This window comes from Artibeus jamaicensis, unplaced genomic scaffold, assembly GCF_021234435.1.
Source record: "Artibeus jamaicensis isolate MK-2021 breed Jamaican fruit bat unplaced genomic scaffold, CSHL_Jam_final scaffold_369, whole genome shotgun sequence".
Classification (NCBI taxonomy): Eukaryota; Metazoa; Chordata; class Mammalia; order Chiroptera; family Phyllostomidae; genus Artibeus; species Artibeus jamaicensis.
In genome coordinates this window covers 44600316-44621237 of record NW_026522042.1, presented here as the reverse complement: position 1 = coordinate 44621237, position 20922 = coordinate 44600316, and the positions used below count along the sequence as shown (strand labels likewise).

General features: G+C 37.0%; 1 protein-coding gene across 2 annotated transcripts in view; it reads right to left on the bottom strand.

The window, feature by feature from the left end:
* Window positions 1-527: 527 nt before the first annotated feature.
* The window catches only part of FCHO2 (FCH and mu domain containing endocytic adaptor 2), a 125398-nt gene continuing 105003 nt past the window's right edge, over window positions 528-20922 (bottom strand). For both annotated transcript variants that reach the window (XM_053657232.1, XM_053657231.1), the window contains 7 exons: window positions 18520-18631; window positions 15126-15281; window positions 14625-14757; window positions 10718-10917; window positions 9928-9992; window positions 3185-3349; window positions 528-2917 (listed from right to left, as the gene is read on the bottom strand). In XM_053657232.1, coding sequence (XP_053513207.1) covers window positions 2895-2917; window positions 3185-3349; window positions 9928-9992; window positions 10718-10917; window positions 14625-14757; window positions 15126-15281; window positions 18520-18631 — 854 coding nt within the window. In that variant the 3' untranslated portion in view covers window positions 528-2894. The remainder of the gene's footprint in view (window positions 2918-3184; window positions 3350-9927; window positions 9993-10717; window positions 10918-14624; window positions 14758-15125; window positions 15282-18519; window positions 18632-20922) is intronic.

The following is a 20922-nucleotide window of genomic DNA, read 5'->3' as shown; positions in this document are numbered from 1 at the left end:
TTATGAGATGAGTAATTTATGACACCAGAGATCCTGGAGCTTTTAATGGAGTTGGGATTTTGCTGGTGGTAGTGACTGGCTCATCGATACTTACTGGTGTCTTGGCTGCATCAGAGGTTGCTTGTGGAAATTAAATAGGAACAGGCTAAGGGTTAATGTAATGAAGAAAGAAAAATATAATAAGGCCTTTTGGGTCAGAGATTAGTGTTGAGGCTTTTGTTTTGAAAATGGATTCTGATAATCTGTTTTCTATTTAAGTCTAATGATAATGATTCTGATTTTTGGCTTGCTGAAAGGCCAGTGTAAAATAGTTTTATGTAACAAGGTTAAGGTCAAGTGCTAGAATAAAACCTGAAATAGTCATGGCGAGGGCTGTTAATTTTAGATAATAATGCGTGGGCTGTATGCCTGGCCATGATCCAAAGCTCAAGACCAATCACGCCTTCCTCACCCAGCTGGTGGCGTCCCAGCATCTGTGACGCGGCTGCTCCTGTCAACAGGAGCACAAAGTCACAGAAACTAGCTGATAAATTATATATTACATGTTTATTAATGGTACAACTTTTATGTAAAATTTACATTTTATGAAAAAATCAAAAATATTTACAAAATTTTGTAAGATAGATTTGCATTGTTGTAATTACAACTCAAAGTAGTAAATAATTCTTAAAAACTCACATTTGTTAGAGTTCTGTGTTTACAAATTCTTGGTTAAAGAGACAGCTACAACATTTAATCACTATACATAAGCAAGAACCAGCTTGCTAAACACATTTCCCTTTGAAAATCTACTGGTCTCTTTTTTTTTTACAACATTAATGGGTTTTTAAATGAAAAAACAAAACAAAACATGTCAATATAAACATATGGCTTCAAAATTGTAACCTTTACCCAATATAAATCTATGTATTGACACCTGGTATGAAGACTGTGGTGATTAAGAAAGTGCAGAAGTTAAACCACTTCACTAATTTGTACATTTTTAGGTAATACTTGATTAAAAACAAACATTGTAAGTATAATGGTGTCTGAATTCCCATAATAAAATATTAACCGATCAATAAAAATTTGACTGCTATGCAGTTACAGTTAAGTTTTCAGTAAGGGACTGTAATTGGCATTTAAATCAGCACAATATAAGAGTTGGAATTTCTAATTTTGTTCACTATTTAGTAAAGATGGACATTTTAGCAAATTGTCTCCTGTATTACTTTAGTCAAATCTAATTTTAGAATTGGGCTAACACTGAATATATTAAAAAAGCACATATTGTGTTATATACATTGCTAACAAGTAGATTTTCTGCTGTATTTAGTATGGCAACATGTTACATAAATGTCTAGTAGGAGTTTTACTTTCCATAAAGCTTAACAGAACAGTTAGTGGTTTTATATAAATTATCATATATAATACAATTTATCACTTCTATGCAAAATGCAGGACAACTGGTATTTATCCTCATAAATAAAATTACCATTTGTAGATTCTATGAAACCTTGTCCAAAACATTTAATTCCTTCAATTAATTAAGATTAGCTATAAAGTTAGGCTTTTTACTATTTAATTATTAGTTTAAGAAATGTTTAACCAACCCATCACTTTGAAAACATACAAATTGGCAATTTTTCCAATTGTTCAAATTAAAACAAATGGCAGACTTCTCTAATGCCAGAACTAATCTTCTCTAATAATATATGTTCCTCACAAAAATACTACAAAATGCATGCTCACAACACATTCAAGAAATAAATTTCCAATGATAAATGGAGTGGAGGAAAATGTTAAATTGAGAGTTAAAATACTAGTTACCAATTTACCATTATAGTTTTTCAGAGTTTAAGATTTACACACTTTTGATAAAGTTAAGATCAAAAAGCTGAAGGTAATTTTTCCCCCTGTAAACTTAAGCCATTAGGTAGCTCTTTCTCTTTCTAGTGGCTACAGTGTTTCACTGAAGAAGTGAGCCAGGGTTCTTAAGTATCAATTATCCTTTAGTTATTCCGAATTCCCTTCCCAATTCCAGCCGAAGTTATTTACAACACCTGCAATTATCCTGTAATATGCTTGACCACCACAAGATTATGACTAGAAGATCCAGACTGTGAGGAAAAAAGTGAGGCACATTTATGAACACAAACCGGATAGGCACACTTCTGGTTTTTGTTATTGTTTTAAAAGGCACACATTATGCAATCCATATAAAAATAAATTAAATCTACAGCATTAATTCATCAAAACAATCACAACTTCTATAAAGTTAACTGCAGAAGTAAATTTCTGTCTTTTGCAAGCTTATTTTAAAACACATTGCACTTGAGGATTAAAAAATCATATAAAACACCATTTACAGTTATATGTTTATAAAAATCAAATGATAAAATTTTTCTGCATACAACTTGGACTCTGGTCTGATTACTTTATGGCACATAACTCAATTTGATTGAGTGTTCTAAATTAACATTATCCAAAACTTAGAATCCATTCAATATCAAATTTACAAAATGTCAAAGCTATCTCTGCCTCTAAAATCTTATGGAAAGCTAAATTACTTTGTGCTTGCTCTCCTGAAAATTTAGGCTTGATATTACACTATAACCCCGTTTTTCAGAATAGATATTAAAGATAATTTAAAATTTCAGCCTATGAAAACTTTTTACTGAGAATCTGAATCAATGTGCTTCCTGAATATTGCAGTTCATCGTTTACAGCGTTGAAAACCATTTCAGTGCTATTTCTTCTGATGACTCACTTTGAAGGTGCAACTTAACATTTACAGTCAGCTTTCAAATATGTCTAAGTCTTAAAGACATAAGTTAGAATAGTGTTTGGAAAGAACAGATAATGCAGAATGGCAGGTGTACTACTCCCTCGAGCCAACCACTTTGCTCGGTCCATCAACAATCCGCCAGGTATCGGCCTGAAAAACACCAAGTAGAGCTTTGCAATTACAACTGCAGATGAACTCAAAGGACATTTTCACTGTGGTGGAAGATACAGGACCCCAGTTCCCATCTGCTGTTTACACTACATTATAATCAGATCACAGGTGTTCAGCTACAGTGACCATGGATATTCTTTCCCAGGCGTGTCTCTGCCTGGCACCTTATTCCAAAGGTCAAAGAAAAAACTTCCATGCCTTTAGAACACAAATGTTTCCCGTACACATGAAAATCTCCCAACTTACCAGTGGCAAACCGCTTCTTCACTAGGGAAAGTCTATAGCCAGTGCCTACAAGTTCAACATCCACTCCTGAGAGGGTGCTTCCTTCACTGAGAAACTGCACTGCAAGTGTTGTGGGTTTACTGGGTCCTTCTGAAAGATCAAATTTTGCTCGGAGAGACCCAGAACCTGTAAGGGGGGGAAAAAAGAATTTACACAGGGTAACATACACTTCATACAAAAAAAAATCAAATGAGAACAATGATAAGCTAAACTATTATCAGTCCTATGCCAAATTCATGACATGTGCAGTAAACGAATCATGATCCTATTTCTAAATCAGACTTTATTCAGTGAACCTAAATTTTCATTAAGTAAATAATCTTCATCCATGCTTCTCTTTGATGTGAGACACTGTACAAAGATCAAAGGCGTTTACTATGGAGATCCCCATGCTATATGCGCATGCAGAAAGTGAGCCAAAAGAGAAGTCAGTGAGGGCAGTCAAAGGGAAGCACCAGGAGGAATGTGAGTAGGAATAAAATCAAAATGAAATGAATGCGACCCTGGCTGGTGTAGCTCAGTGGATTGAGTGTGGGGCCTGGGAATCAAGCAACCACGGTTCGATTCCCAGTCAGGGCACATGCCTGGGTTGCAGGCCAGTTCCCAGCGGGGGACACACAAGAGGCAACCATACATTGATGTTTCTCTCCCTCTCTCCTTCCCTTCCCCTCTAAAAGATAAAATCTTAAAAAAAAAAATGAAACAAATGCTGTATTTTATATAATGGGGGTGGGAGAGGGAAAAGGAAAAGATGGCTAAGACTGAGAAGAGCTCTATCAACATTACTATTTTCTATTTACCTCTCTTTTTAAAAAATTTAACTGATCTAGCCCTGGCCCAGCGTGGCTCAGCTGGCTGGATGTCATTCCATAAACCAAAAGGTCATAGGACAGATTCCCGGTCAGGACACACACCTAGCCTGTGGGTTCCGTCCCCAGTCAGGGCACAGGCAAGAGGCAGCCAATTGATGCTTCCCTCTCACACTGATGCTTCTCCCCATCGCTCTAAAATCAATAAATGTGTCAAGTGAGAATAAAAAATTAACTGGTCTAACATGCAAAATAGGTGTTGTAGAAGTACTTTCTTTTTGCTATAACCATTTATTCAACACACCTCATGCCTAACAGCATGGCAGAAACAGTAAACCAAATAATTATGATGAAGATGACAAATACTGTAAAAAAAGTTGTCAGAAGCCATGGGACACAAAAGCACATAAAATGGTGGTGGGGGTGACCGTGTGTATTTCAGGCAGAAGGAACTACAGCTACAGAGATGGGAGACTGGCGAGAGCATGATGCGTTAAGGGAACTGCCTCTGTACCAGGAAGGCTGGAGAACAGGAGGAGAGTGGTAGAAGATGAGACTGGAGTGGCAGCAAGGAACAAGCTCTACAGGCCGAGATAAGAAATTACCCTGTGGGGCCACCAAAGGTAAGGAAGATTAAAACATTTCAGATTAATGTTTCGGAAGGGAGGAGAGGCCCAAGATGCATGGTATGGAAACCAACTGTAAGTCAACAAAATAGTCTAGGGCTCTAGGTGACAGAAACAGGGCATCTGAACTAGGTTAAGGAAAAAAGGGAATGCATTTGATATGTTTTTAGGAGCTGAAATCAAGGGGTGTGAAAGGAGTTACTAGGTTACTAGGTTTCTGGTTGGGGAAAGTATACAGTTCCTTGCACATTCTACAATTCCTTGCACAGAAATTAAACATTATAGAGAAAACCTGGAAGAAGCTATCTTAACACTGATCCACCCCATACTACTGTGTCAGCAGGGGAGATAAAGTGCTGCCTAATTCTTCACCAATGTCCAAGCCCTCTTTAAACTTGCACAATTCTTTTAAAAAAAATTTTATTAATCTTTCTTTAAATTAAAAAAGAACTTTTTTTTTTTTAGAGAGAGGAGAAGGGAAGAAGACAGGGAGAGAAACATCAGTGTGTGGTTGCCCCTCACATGCCCCCCAACTGGAGACCTGGCTTACAACCCAGGCATGTGCCCTGACTGGGAATTGAACAGGTAAGGATGTGGTTCACAGGCCTGTGCTCAATCCACTGAGCCACACCAGCCAGGGCTAAACTTGTACAATTTCTGATTTGCAATTCAATCCTGTGAAAGTTCCACCACAGCCCAGGAGCAGCCACCTTGGCAATCCTTAAACTTTAGAATTACTTCCTGTCCCTCTTCTGGGCATGGAACCAAAATAGAAAGAAATTCCTATTTTACAGTACTCTAATTTGGGTATTTCTTTTTAAACGCTGACCAACCAAATCAGAACCACACTTATAAGACTTTTTCATTTCCTCACATAGACTACCCTGATATCTGAATAGCAGAGGGGAACTATTAAAATATCTGGTTAGAAGTTTTGTATTTTAGAGAACAAATTCCCTTTTTGGTAAGTAATTACCATAGTACAGTTCCATAAAATGGGAAAATATTATACATCCTTTTATTCCTTGCTAACTGGTTTTAAGCCCCCAATTCAACTAGGATTTCTGGTTTATATCCAGTTTCGGCTACAAGTTTCAGTTTCGTCTCCCCAAAAGCCATACAGGTAGAGGAAACGTCAGTCCCATTGACTACCTGGAAACAGACATCCTTCAAGTATCAAACAACAAGGAAGGAACTGCAAATTAGCTTGGTAATTTCACAGCATGTAGTTCTCTAGTAAAAGTCAGATTCGACATGGCAGGCATAAATAGGCAATACAGGTATGTTCGTGGTCCTTTATGCAGAAATATATATGAAAAAGACGACTGGCAATGTTTTTATGTTTTGATCATGTTATGCTTAAAATATTCAAAATAGAAAAAACTCAGCAAAACCTACTCAATAGGAAAAGTTACTGGAAATTAATTAGGCATTTAAAAGACAGCAGGATAGTCCTGGACAGTGTGGCTCAGCTGGTGGGAGCGTTGTCCCGCAACCAAAAGGTCGCAGGTTCCATCCCGGTCCAGGAGTGCCACAGTGCATACAGGAGGCAACCAACTGATGCTTCTCTCTCCCACATCATTATTTCTCTCTCTCCCTCATCATTATTTCTCTCTCTACCTTCCTTTCTCTGCAAAAAGCAATGAAAAAAAAAATGTCCTTGGGCGAGGATTTAAAAAAAAAAAGGCAGAATAATTCTCCTTTGAGAGAAAATGCAAGTAGTTAATGCTAAAGATTTGACTGTACTGGGAATTATATTCTGAATGGAGTTAAGGGAGATACTAGGAGTGCTAAGCCAGCAATGGCTTTTCCTTTGCTCTGAGAACACAGATGCAGACTTGAGGAGAAGAGGCAATTAACTTTCATATCCTTTAAAAAATTGAAGAATTGAAGGTCATTTATGGTTAGTTTAATAAAACTAATGATCAGGAAAGGTTTTCTTAGGAAAATGAAGTAGAAGAAATTTTTAAAAATTTATTGGGTGACATTGGTTAATAACACTGAATTTGAAGTATACAATTCTGTAACATCATCTGTACATTGCATTGTGCTTATCACCCAGTCTAGTCTCCTCTTGTCACACCATATATTTGACCCTCTTTGTCCTTTTTCCACCTCTGGTAACCACCATACTAATGGCCTGTGTCTATGAGTTTGTTCACTTGTCACTTTGTTTAATATCCCACATGAGTGAAATCATATGGTTCTTGTCCTTTTCTGTCTTATTTTCACTGAGCATGATACTTTGAGGATCCATCTACATTGTCCCACATAGCAGTGTTTTCCTTTTTATGGCTTATTAGTATTCTGTTGTATGTATGTACCGCATCTTTCTAAAAAAATCTAATCATCCACTGAAGGATACTTAGGCTGGTTCCATATCTTGGTTACCTTGAATGATGCAGTGAACATACGGGCACACACATGTGTCTTTACAAATCAGTGTTTTCAAACTTTCGGGGTACACACCCAAAGAAAGGCTTGCTGGGTCATATGGCAGCTCTATTAATTTTCTGAGGAACCACCACACTGTTCTCACAGTGGCTGTACCAGTCCACCTCCCTACCAGCAGCATGTGAGCATTCCTTTTCCTCCACATCCTCTCCAACACCAGCTATTTCTTGTGTCGTTGATACTGGCCACTCTAACAGGCGTAGAGTGGTATTTCATTGTGCTTTTGATTTGAATTCTTTTAAATTAATTTATTTTTATTGATTATGCCATTACAGTTGTTCTATTCCCCCCTTCATTCCCCTCCACCTTACCCCCGTCCCCACCATTACCCCCCCTTTAGTTTATGACCATGTGTCTCAAGTTCTTTAGATTCTATATTTCCCCTACTATTCTTGCCCCCCCCATCTATTTTCTGTACCTTCTCCTCCTCCCACTCCCCTGTTGCTAACTCTCCATGTGATCTCCGTTTCTGTGGTTCCGCTCCTGATCTAGCTGTTCTTTTAGTTTGCTTTTGTTTTAGGTGTGGTTGTTAATAACTGTGAGTTTGCTGTCCTTTCACTGTTCATGTTTTTTTAACTTCTTTTTCTTAGGTAAGTCCCTTTAACATTTCATATGATAAGGGCTTGGTGGTGATAACTCCTTGAATTTGACCTTATCTGAGAAGCACTTTATCTGTCCTTCCATTCTAAGAAAGTTTTGCTGGATAGAGCAATCTTGGTTGTAGGTCTTTAGATTTCATGACTTGCAATACTTCTTTCCCACCCCTTCTTGCCTGTAAGGTCTCTTTTGAGAAATCTGCTGACAGTCTGATGGAAACTCCTTTGTAGGTGACTGTCCCTTTAGCTCTTGCTGCTTCTAGGATTCTCTCCTTCATTTTAATCTTGGCTAATGTAATTACGATGTGCCTTGGTGTGTTCCTTCTTGGGTCCAACTTCTTTGGTACTCTCTGAGCTTCCTGGAAGTCTATTGCTTTTGCCAGATTGGGGAAATTCTCCTTTATTATTTGTTCAAATAAGTTTTCCACTGGTGGCTGTGCCTTTCCCCCTTCTGGTACCCCTATAATTCGGATGTTAGAGCGTTTAAAGATGTCCTGGAGGTTCCTAAGACTCTCCTCATTTCTTTGAATTCTTGTTTCTTGACTCTTTTCTGTTTGGCCATTATTTGCTTTCTTCTGGTCCACTCCATTGATTTGAGTCCCAGTTTCCTTTTCATTGCTATTGATTTCCTGTGTAATTCCATTCATTTCAATTAGTTTCGCCTTCATATGTATATCTAATTTGTGGCTGTAATCAACCAATTCTGTGAGGATCCTGATGACCAGTGTTTTAAACTGTGCGTCTGAGAGTTTTGCTATTTCTTCATCGCTTAGATTTATAGGCTCTGGGGCTTTGAGATCTTCTTGAGCCATTTTTGGTCTGTTCGTGCCCTTTAAGTGTGAGGAGCAGAGGTGTGGACTCCCAGGTCGCTGGGTTGTGATGCTGTATGTGGGGGCGTGGTCAGAGCGGGGAAATGGCCGCACCCTCTGCTGTTTCGAGCCGCTGGGTGACGAGCAGAGCCTCAGGTGGTTCACCAGGGCTGCGCCACTCAGAGTCACTGGGTTATGACACTGTATGTGGAGGTGGGGTCAGAGCAGGGAAATGGCGGCACCCTCCACTGCCGCTTGCCGCGGGACCTGCTGGGTCCCGGTCCAATCGCCCACTCCCTCGCCTGTCCACCCGCGCACAAATGCGCGACCACAGTCAACCCGCAGCCCTGCTCCCATCGCTGTTTCCCTGCGGTCGCTCGCTGAGTTGCCCACCAGGTCCAACCCTGCGCCTGGATTCCGCGAGCCCGAGTCCGTCTGCCCAAGTTTTCCTGTGCTACCCCGCTCTGCCAGCTGCTGGTTTCGCCCCTCTTACCGGTCAGGCTGAAGAATTTGTTATTATCAGACTTCTGAAAAGTTCAATTTTCTGTGTTCTGGCTGTGTTTTCTGTTGCTATTATTTAGTTGTCTCTAAACTTGGTTGTGTGAGAAGGCACAGCATCTCCACCTATGCCTCCATCTTGGCGGAAGTCTCTTGATTTGAATTTCTCTTAAGGCTAGTAAAGCTGAGCATCTTTTCATTTATCTGTTGGCCATTTGCATGCTTTCTTGGAAGTGTCTGTTCAGGTCCTCTGTTCATTTTTTAATTGGAATGCTTGGATTTGGGTTGATGAGTTATTTGAATACTTTATATATTTTGGATATCAGCCTCTTAACAGAGATATTGTTTGCAAATATCTTCTCCCACTTAGTTGGCCGCCTTTTTGTTTTGTTGATTTCTTCTTTGATTTCTTCTTAAGTATAAAAACTTTAGTTTCATGTCCCATTTATTTTGTCCTTACCTCACAAGGGGGCTTTGTAAAGTCTGAAAGCTTCTACATGATCTCTGGGAGGCCAGGAGGACTCCCTTATTGGTGAGCAAAGAGTATGTTAAATCACTTTCAATTATTAAGTTCCCTGGCTGGAATTAATGTTCTACTTCTTAAATTTACTTTATTAGGCATTTTCTCTTAATGTCAGCCTGTGAACATAAGAAACTTTTACATAACATTTATAAAGTTACAGCAAAAGACACTTTTTTTTTAAATAGAGAAAGCACACTCAATTTACAGGGGGAAACTGCATTCTGAATCTCAACTGGTCCACTCTTATTTAAGGTATTAACTTCCACCTAGTGGTCAATTCTAGAACTGAAGGCACGAAATTCCAGGAGAAAACTTTCCATAGACATGCCTTCAAAGGTCCATTTTCAGTGACCTCACATTAAAAAAAAAAAAAGAAAGCATACACTTACCTCCATTTTCGGATTTTTCTGAAACACCAGATAGTTTCCAAAAGGCCCTCATCTGTTCTGCATTCCTATAACATATATTTTCAGATTAAATGGCTAGTATTATATACCTTATACATGGAAGGCCCTCAATAAATAAATGCATTTTAAATATTTCACTGAAATAACTATAGTACTAAATTTACTTTCAATAGTATCACCTGGTGATTATAAAATATATTATATCTTTCTCAAATAATGCAATTTTTACCAATTTATGTTAATTCTTCTCATTTCCGTCAGAGAAAGAAAAATTGAATGTATAGGAAGCTCAGTTCCTTCATTATTCAAGAAAAACACACTTTATTAAATGGTGAGATAAATATTAAGACTACTTATAGTCCATACTAATATTAATAGAGAGGATAAGGAAGGTAGTTAAGAAATGAAAGTAACCAACACTAATCAGATAGGTATTCCTATAGATATGCCAGATGTTATATTAAACCCAGAAAATAATTATTATAATCTTTCTTTTTAAAATAAAACCAAAAAAGTTTAGAGAGGCTAAGTAATTTGCCTAAGGGTAAAGTTGTCTTGAAGCATTCAAGTCTGGTTGATGATAGCAAAGTTAATTTATTTTGGATTGAGGCTAATGTGGCCTGTCTAGTAAAATGAACATCTTTTTTATAGCATGGTTTCTATGGGAAAACGCACTAAGATTTTTCAAACTTACATAACTTTCATAACTGAAGTTCTAAAAGTTGAAGGTTAACACAAATTCAGTAGGAATTCAGAAATCGACTTAATTTACCATATTGCAGGGGGAAGGGACTGCATATTTGTGACGCCGCCATCCACTGGTACCACCACCTGTATGTTAGAAAGCACACTCGGTGCCACCATAGCTTCTGGGTTGTACTTATAATCCACTCTAAGATCTGTGGTGCTAGCACTACATTTCCAATATGTTGCAAGATTTAGAGGAGTGGACTGAATACCATTTGATGATACCTTTAAAGAGAAAAATAAACAATTATTTGACCTGAAAAGTAAAGAAGTTATGTTAGTGACATGCATACTTGAACACAGGAGTTCACAAAATCAAAAATAAATGAGGGAGCTGTCTGTTGCCAGAGTAAAACAGGAAGTAGTAGGAGCCACTCCTAAAGTTTGGACCTGGAATTACCTACATCAAAATTTTCCTGGTGCTTGTTTAAAAATGCACATTCTCTTGGCTCCAAATGCAAAGTCTGACTCAACAACTTAGGTACAGAGCCCAGAATTCAGCTATGTTAGGAAATGATTCTTATTTATGCATGTAATGTTTGAAAACCTCTCAACATTCAACACAGAATTCTAAGTTTTTTAAATGAATTATGAGAATTTAGATTTAGCCCTGGCTGGGTAAGCTCAGTTGGTTAGAGTGTCATCCCTGTCAGCCAAGGTTATAGGTTTGATCCCTGGCGAGGGCACATATGAGAATCAACCAGTGAATACATAAATATAAATAAGTGGAACAACAAAATCAATGTTTCTCTCTCCCCCTAAAATTAGAATTTAGATTTAAAACAGAAAAAATAGATGAGTTATCATTAAGTTCTGCAAGCCTGGAATTAGAATACTTGCAACTTCAAATAATATGATTTCAATCACATGACCCCATAGTAAATGTTACAATTCTAATTCTTCAGTTCCTTGGCTCAAATGATTCCTTTTCAATTAAGACCTACTCTGATCATCCTGTCTGAATTTACATTGAAAATGCAACTTTTTTTATCTTACTCTACACACTTTTCCAACACACAATACTTTTTACTATCTCCCCATCCAACTGCCAGCAATTAGCAAGCACTGAATACCTGGAATAAATTTTAAGCCAACTTCAGTGGCAGAGGCACTTTTTTACTCCTTAAGTATTTTCTAGAAACATAAGTTATTTTAGATCCCTTCCCCTCTGTCTATTCAGGGTGGTATGGCCATAGTTGAAACATAAGCCATTTTAATAAAATTACCCTACTAAAAATTCGAACGATACAGAAGTACATGCAACAGGAAATTTATCCCTTGGCATTCTTACTCCTCACTGGTAGCAAAATAGTACATATCCTTCCAGACTTTTTAGGCATATGCAAACCTGGAGTTGTCTCATTTTTTTTAATGGTTATAATAATTCATTTAACCAATCTCTTCCTCTGTGAATGTGTAGTCAGGCTGCAGTGAATATCCTTTGTAACTTACCTCCCCTACATTTCCCCCCTAAAAAACAGATTCCTGGAACTGGTGTTTAATTAAAGGTTACATTTTTCAACCCTGGCTAATGTGGCTCAGTGGATTGAGCCTGCGAACCATAGGGCCGCCAGTTCAATTCCCAGTTAGGGTATATGCTTGGGATTTGGGCCAGATCCCCAGTTGGGGGTGCACGAGAGGCAACCACATATTGATGTTTCTCTCTCTCCCTTCCCCTCTGTCTAAAAATAAATAAATAAAATCTTGAAAAATTACATTTTTCAACAATCTAATAGAATTGCCTTCTAAGATATTCTATTAACTTGTACTCCTATTATCAAATAGTCTTAATTATTTTATTTATTTATTTTTTAAAGCCAGTCAGACAGAGTGGGGGGCTCTATCACAACGTTAGTGGCACTAACTTTAGTTGAGTTCTGGTAACCCACTACCATCAGGCCAGCAACAGCTCTTCTCTTTAATACGTCAGTCTTTTTATTTTTGTCAATCTGATGGGCTAGAACAGTGCCTCACTGTTGTCTAAATATGCACTGCTCTGATCTCCACTGACATGGAGCATTTTCCCGTAAGAGGTTTACTGAATTATTCAACTTTCACTTACTAATTTATAAGGGCTCTTTGGAGTAAGCCTTTTGGTCTACTTATGTATTACAAATACTTTTCCTTCAGATTAAATACTGATTCTGTTAAGGGTTTGCTTGTTTTAACTAAATATTTTATACACAAATTTATCTTTAGTCAAATAGTTCACTCTCTCCCTGCATGGTTTCTGGGTTTCATATCATTCTTAGAAAGGGTTTCCACACATCAAGATTAAAAACTGTAATAAATCCCTGGCTGGTGTGGCTAAGTAGATTGAATGCTGCCCTGTAAACAAAAGGGTTGCCAGTTCGATTCCCAGTTGGGGCAAATTCCTGGGTTGTGGGCCAGGACACCAGCTGCAGGCACGTGTGAGAGGCAACCACACATTGATATTTCTCTCCCTCTCTTTCTCCTCTCTAAAAGTAAATAAAATCTTTAAAAAACTGTAATAAATAGATATTATACTTCTATATTCACATATGTCCATAAATAAACATATATTCACCTACAGTTTTTCTTTATGGTTTCATTTATTATTAAACCTTTGATACATGTGGATTTGATTTTGGTTAAAGTTATAAGTTAGGGATTTAGCTTAAATTTTCCCCAAATCTCTAACCTGCTGCCTCAGCACCATTTATTGAAAATCCATCATTTCCCCATTGCCTTAAAATGTTACTTTGTCATATAAACAATTTTCCACTTGTTTTTAAATCTGTTTCTAGATACTCTATTATTTTTTCCCCCATTCATCTGGCCATGTACTTTTGTGCCAGTTGCAAAGTATTTTAAATAGTGTTGCCTTATAATAATAATTTTCCCATTAAAACTAAAACATTACTCCACATTACTATTTAAAACATTTAACTTATTCTAAATTTTATTTTATTCTTCTGGAGAACTTAAAAATTACGGTCTCCAAACACACATATGTAAACACCTGTACTGGGTTTCTGATAAATATTACATTAAATAAACGAATTTAGAAAGAGCTAAACTTTTTTACAACTTGAGTCTTCCTGTGAATGAATAAGGTATTCTTTCCTAACTATATTCAAGTCAGTAAAGAGAAAAACATTGATTGGTTGCCTTTTTGTACCTGTTGGGACCGGGAATCGTAGGCACCTGGACCAGGGATCAAACCGGCTACCGTTCAGTTGTGGGACAACACTCCAACCAAGTCACACTAGTCAGGGTGAAAGCTATTAATTTTTGTATTAATCTTATAAAAAAGATTGTATTTATTTATTTTTAGAGAGGGGAAAGAGAGAGAGAAACAGACTGGTTGCTTCTCATGTGTCCCAACCAGGGACTGGGCTCACAACCCAGACATGTGCCCTGACTAGGAATTGAACCTGTAACTTTTCACTCAGCAGGACGATGCTTCTGGTCCGTGCCATTCAGGGCTGCATTTTTAAACTGACCACTTCACTAAGTTCTTCTATATCAAGTAGTTTTTCAGTCGATTTTGAGTTTTCCAGAAATATAATAAATTACTAATTACAGGTACTATTATGATTTCATTCTCTTGTCTGAGCTAACACATACAAAAAATCTTACATGCTAACGGAAATAATGGTTGACTTTGCCATTCCTGATTTTGATTGCTTCAGATATTGTAAGGCTGATGCTGCTGGTCTTTTCAGGTTAAGGACACAGGCATGTATTTATATTTATTCAGTATTTTAATCAGAAATAGATGGTGAATTTGATTAAATTGGTTAAAATCTCCATAGGCTTATTAATAGATCTTTCTGATTTTGAAATATCCTTGCATTCCTGAATGAACCTCTCTTGGCCATGACATATTTATTATTCATCTAATGATGTATAATATTCCCTTTATTAGTATTTTAAATTTAGGATTTTTAAAAAAATAGGACACTTACCTGATACTTTAGCACATCTACGTTATAATAAGAAGCAGCTGGATTTTGCTCCGACAGTTTCTTGAGGTAGACAGTAACAGCCTGCATGTTCATCCAGAAATCCTTTGTGTTCGAATCACACTGTGATGGGTCACTGCATGTGTGAGAGACAAGTTTGTTACTCTACTTGACTTACCTTTCTCCTTTGCCTCTGTGCAATAATTTGGTGATCTGGGTAAAACTAGAGGAAAGGAACCAAAAGGTGGGATGAGGGAAGGCTAAAGTTGGGGGATGAAGAATAAATCATAGAAGCTTGTCTGAGAGATGAGAGAAGATGGACAGTAGAGAAAAATTTAATGACGCGGCAATTACTTCTACCATCAAACACAAAACAAAGACAGCAGAAGGCTGTTCAATCATAAAAATAATTCTGGTATTGTCTTCAAATTAAATAATTAGAGCTTCAAAAAAGAAAATAACATTCTTAAAAAGAAGTTTCACCTTCAAAAGAAAAGTACAAACCTGAACACAAGTTGTGCATTTGGAAGAATTTGCTCTAGTCTGCTGATGTTTTTCACCCTGAAGCACAGCACAGCTGGAGACGGATTGCTAGTGAAGACTTTAATAATTCCGCTTGGAAATGATATTGTCATGTCACCAGTGATCTTCACGATACACCTGAAAATTGGGGATTTGGACATTTTTAAATGCTTTCATCTCCATTTAAAGCATATTTTATTTAAAAAAGACTTTATGTATATAATTATGAATAAAACTTTTTTCAATTTAATTATTAAAAAATATTCCTATGTGAAATGGCATACTAAACACAAACACAGGGACACTGGTGACATCTCCCAGCATGTTTACTGAAATCACCCCAGCTGTCCTGGAAGGTAACCCTGTTTCCTAAACTCCACAGAGTACTGGGCCTCAGGGTGGCATTCGGTGGTACATGTACTCCTCCATCCTCACTGCCTGTTCCAACTCCGTATTCCTTCCTCCTTCCTAAAAACCACCAGCTTCTTTTGAAACCCATACCACTGAACTAACTATACCTGCTAGCCCATCCCTTTCAAGTCATCTTCAACACTCCCTTTCATTTTCTGAACATGGAGCATATTTGTATAGCTCCTGGCCCATTGTTAGGAGTAGTGGTACAGAAACAGACCATCATAATTTGTTAGTGATTTCAATATCCACTCAGATAATCCTTTCAATATTTTGATCACTTAGTTTGTTAGTACCTCACCCTAATGATCCTGTCTTCCAGTCTACCTCAGCTACACTGCAGCCACTCCATAATCTCAGTCACCACTTACCCCATCACCACTTCCTTTTCTTCCAACTCCTCCTGTCTAGTACTGCATTTCCAACACTTCTCCAACTTCATTAAAACCTCCACAATTTGGTATTCCTACCACCTTTTGCACTAATCTTCACTCATTCCTTCCTTTCCTCATTTCCCGGTCCATTATTATACACACTCATATGCATAAGCCTTCCCTCACTCCTCTTCCACTTGATTATATTTGCTTGCCAACACAGTCTTGGCTAAATTTAGCTCTTCATCTACAGAGCTGAACATGACTAGAGAAAAACATAACCATATAGCCAAACCTCTTGACTGCATTCCCTTACTGTTACCTGACAATTCTACCACATTATCTACCTCTTTTCATACCTTCACCTCTTCCCTCTAACCTGCAATGTTCCCTCCCACTACTAACAGACACTTTAAATTTTACTGAGGAAATAAAATCAGAGAAGAACCTCTCATTCTGTCAGTACAGAATTCCTAATCCAACTGACTCTGTATCTATATACATTTTGCTTTTAAAAACCTCTCCTGCTTCTATCATCTCTCTTCTACTACTACCCCATTTTTCTGCTTCCACTTAGAGCAAAACATCCTGAAAGAGCTGTCTACATTTACTCTCTTCAAATATAGTTGCCTATTATTTACATCATGTCCTGCTCCTGCACTTCCTGTGAACAGGATGTCATCTCTACTACTCCGCTAAAATTGCTTTCGTAAAGGTCAACAATGACCTCCAAACTGTCAATGGTCCATGTTTCTTGACCTGTTAGTGGCATCAGATATAGTTTCATGAACCTTCTTTCATGAAAGAGTTTATTCACTTCGTTTCTGGGACACTGGTCTACTGGTTCTCTCCTCACCTCTCTCGTTGCATGCTATCTCAAATGCCTTTGCTGGATCATTCTCATCTTCCTGTTGTCTAAACACTGGAGGAGACTGGGACTTAGTTCTCATCAGATAGCTCCTCTACTCTCTAAGGCCCCTAGCTTTCAGTATTATACCCAAATTAATGACAACTACTGTATTTTTCGTTCTATAAGATGCACCTAGGTTTTAGAGTAGGAAAAAAAATTGGAGGCTCCTGCCTCCTCTGACCCCAAGCTCCTGCCCCCACAGCAGGCCAAGTAAGCTACATTTGGACTATAAGAGGCACCCGCATTTTCCTCCCAAATTTGGGGGGTGTGTCTTACAGTCCAAGAAATATAGTAGATATTTTATTTCTAACCTGAATCTATGCCCTGAACTCCAGAATCATGCATTCAATGATCAACTCAATATCTCTAAGTTGTCTTAGTAAGCACTTCAAACTTAGCCTACCCATTCGTTAAATATTTACAACTGTTTTCTAAACATATTCAGAATCCTATTACCATTTACCATCTCATCTGCTAATACCCACAGAGAAGCCACCATCATGTCTGACCTAGACGTCTGTAGTTAACTCTGCATCTAGCCTGGCTCCCTCCAGGGTTATTCTCCATACAGAAGCCACATGCCACTTCAAAACTGCAAGTAACCTCATCACTCCCCTGCTCAAAAGCCTCCACTGGCTTGCCACCTCACTCAAAAAAAAAAAAAAAAAAAAAAATCCAAACTCCTTATGGTCTGTGATGCCCAACCTGAATTAGTCCCTCTACAGGACTTTGACTAGTCTCCTCCTTGCTTATGTCCACTCAGTAACATGGTTCTCCCTGCTATTTCTTAAATATGCCAACCATGCTTCTACCTCAGTTCCTTACACTCAATGGAATGCTCTCCTCTCAGCTGCATCACTTACTCCTCAATGTCTTTCAAACATCTGTTTAAAAAGGTTTCTTTGATCATTCTATCTAGAACAGTAGCCCTCCATTGTAATTCTCCATCCCCTTACCCTGGTTTATTTTCTTTCACATATATATCAATACCCCTAACTTTTCATTATTCATTCCATGTACATTCAGTCATCAAATATTACGTGTAAGACTGTTTTAAGTGCTGAGGATACTTTAGTAAACAAAGTTCTTCTCTCTTAGCTCACAGTACTGTGAGAGAAAACTAATAATCAAAGAAACAAATCTATTTTTAGAAACCCAGTTATTAAACTAAGAAAAATTAAGATGAAACTTTCTCTCATGATAATGCAAATTTACAACAGTCTTACACATAGTAAGGCACTCAAATATTTGAAGAATGAATGTAGATTGAATGAATAATGTTGCATGAAAAGTAGGGGTTAAATCAATCCTACAAGACTTTCAGCTATTAAACATGCATTCTAGGCCTCTCTTGCTAATGTCAGACTTTTACAAAACATATACATTAGGTCAAGATTCAGAGTTCTATCCCAGCCTAAAACATCTTCCTGCTTTACAGATGTGTCATATGGATCAAAGCCTGGGCAAGAATGTAAATAAACTGGGGGGAAAATCCAATTATTTATACTGCTGATTACAGTGATTTTTTAAATTTGAAAGACAATCCTTAACTGACTATATTTGAAAGCAAAAAGCAGGTAAACTCTAACCTATACAGAATCAAACATAACTCTTAAAATTTACCACCAAGCCCCTCCACCCCTCCAACACATACACACATTTGTATTTTTTAAAAACTCACTTGGTAGGATCTGCTCCTTTAAAGTAGGCATTAACAGATTCTGTAAGGGCGACTGCCACAGGTAAGGTGTCCTGATTTCCAAGGCTGACAGGGCTGGGACCTCGTGACACACCTAGAGTACATACAATTTATTTGTTAAGTTCCTACTGAAAAACATGTATTAAATACCAAGACAGGTATAGTAACAAGGTTAGTCTGTCACAAACAACTCTAGTACTGATTTCAATGATACCCCCCAAGTAAAACCTGGAGGTTAAAAATACAGCCTAAAATAATACAAAGGACAGAAAATCAGAAAATGTCACAATGACTTTTTCTTTTAAATGTAGTGACACAGAAAGGTTGGGTTATGGAATGTCAAGGAAAAAGCCCTTCACCTGAAGAATTAAAATTACTAAACTATGGCATCAAAAATCAGATACTAAATTCTTTCAAGTTCTACCAATTGCAAACATCAGGGCATTGAACTGGATTTTTCTATTTGTTATATGTAATTCTCTTTTTACCTCTTCTTTCTCTAATATCTGTATTATAATCCCATTTTACCTTGTCTTGATAAATGTAACTACTAACAATCATTTTTTATAACACTCCTTACATAAAGTCACTCAGATACTTTGAGTAAATTCATAATAAAAGCACAGTCTTTTAAAAGCATAATAAAATATAAGCAAAGTTTATGCATGTGTTCAAGTTTTTTTTAATGTAAACTAAAAGTATCTGGTTTATCTTATAGAAGAAAAATCCCTCAAAATTGTTCACTGCCTTCCTTTCTTTCCATGAATGCCCCTTTGCCATTTATGCCTTCATTTAATATATAATATGTGATGAAATTTATAAGAATAAGTAAGTAGCAATAATTATTCATTCTTATTTTAAAAATGAATAACCTACATCAACAAGTAGTTCTGAAATTTGACTTTATACTTTTGTTTACATAAACGTTGCACAATGTTCATAACCATCAGATATTTTTATTTCAGAGGTGACTGATTAACTCAGTGACGGACTGAGTTACTTCTGTTATACTTAAAGGATTAATTCGGACATAACTCAGTACTGGCTTTCTCTGCCTCACAACTACACCTGAAATTCTACAAACAGAAAGAAAGACCTTTTGTTAGTTTTGGAGACCAGGAAGATTTTGTGGTATTCGACAGTTTGAAGAAATTTTGACTTAGAAAGTTCTTTCCAGTTAGAAAAATAGCTCAGTAATTACAAATACATGGGAACAAGAACTGCTGCTACTACACCACTGGGAAAAGTAACCCCACAACCAAACAAGACAACTGAAAATCTTAGGGGAACATTAAAAACCCAAGACAACTGAAAATTTTAGGGGGAAATTAAAAACCCAATAAATTTTAGGTGAAAATTAAAAACCCACTAATACACAATTTTATTCCCAAAATCACAAGAGTCATTTACTAGCCACTAGTATATGCCAGACACTTTGCTAAGGAGGTGTGAAGAAAAAGATGTCTTATCTGACAATATTCTGCTTCTTTTATAATCATTTTTTTCTGGTTCCAACAGAAAAGAGTTGGAACTCTTAAATCGTTTGAGTTAAGATTTATTGGTATTTCTCAATGTTGAGAGAAGAGCAGAGAGATGAAAGATAATGCAAAAATATTGTGTTTTTACAGTTGGGGATCTGATGCTTTATTCTATGTAGCAACTGTACATAATTAGTACAAAATTGAAAGAGTTAAACCTTAGAGTTAATCTTGATTTCTGAGACACCACACATTGCTAGAAAAGGAAAATGTAGATAACAAAGTATTTTAGATACATTTTAGGATCATTAGTTAACACATACATTTGCTTTGATAAATACCTTGTGGAGTCTCACAGTGCTTTTCAATTTCAGAGAGTGTCCCAATCAAATTATCATCTTCTATCATATTTAAATAAAACAAAATATTGCAGAAAAAAATACTTTCAAGAAACAGACTCAAAAATTTACATCTAAACAAAGAGCTGAATAAGCATCACAGCAAAGAAAAAATCTTTTAGGTGGATTTAAAGAAACTTTGTTGTACAAAATCCACATATATCCCGCCACCTTCCTCATCAGAGGCACCTATTTGTGGTTCTATTGCCCACAGTAGCTCAAACTAAAAACTTAGGTACCAACTTAATCAATATTAAAGTTTCCATCACAAACAGAAAACCTGACTCATCTACAGAAAATGGAGAACTAAAGCTAATTTCTGTTTAGACCTCGTGCCTGATTTCTAATAGGACCCATCTATATATTTTATGACTAAACTGTAAATTCTGCAGAAAAAATTAACAAAAACCACTATACAAAAATATGAATTGCTGTCACAACAGACAAAAAGACAAATTTATTAGAGATATGGTGTTTACATAAAGTTAAAAATGGGAAAAATGCTATGC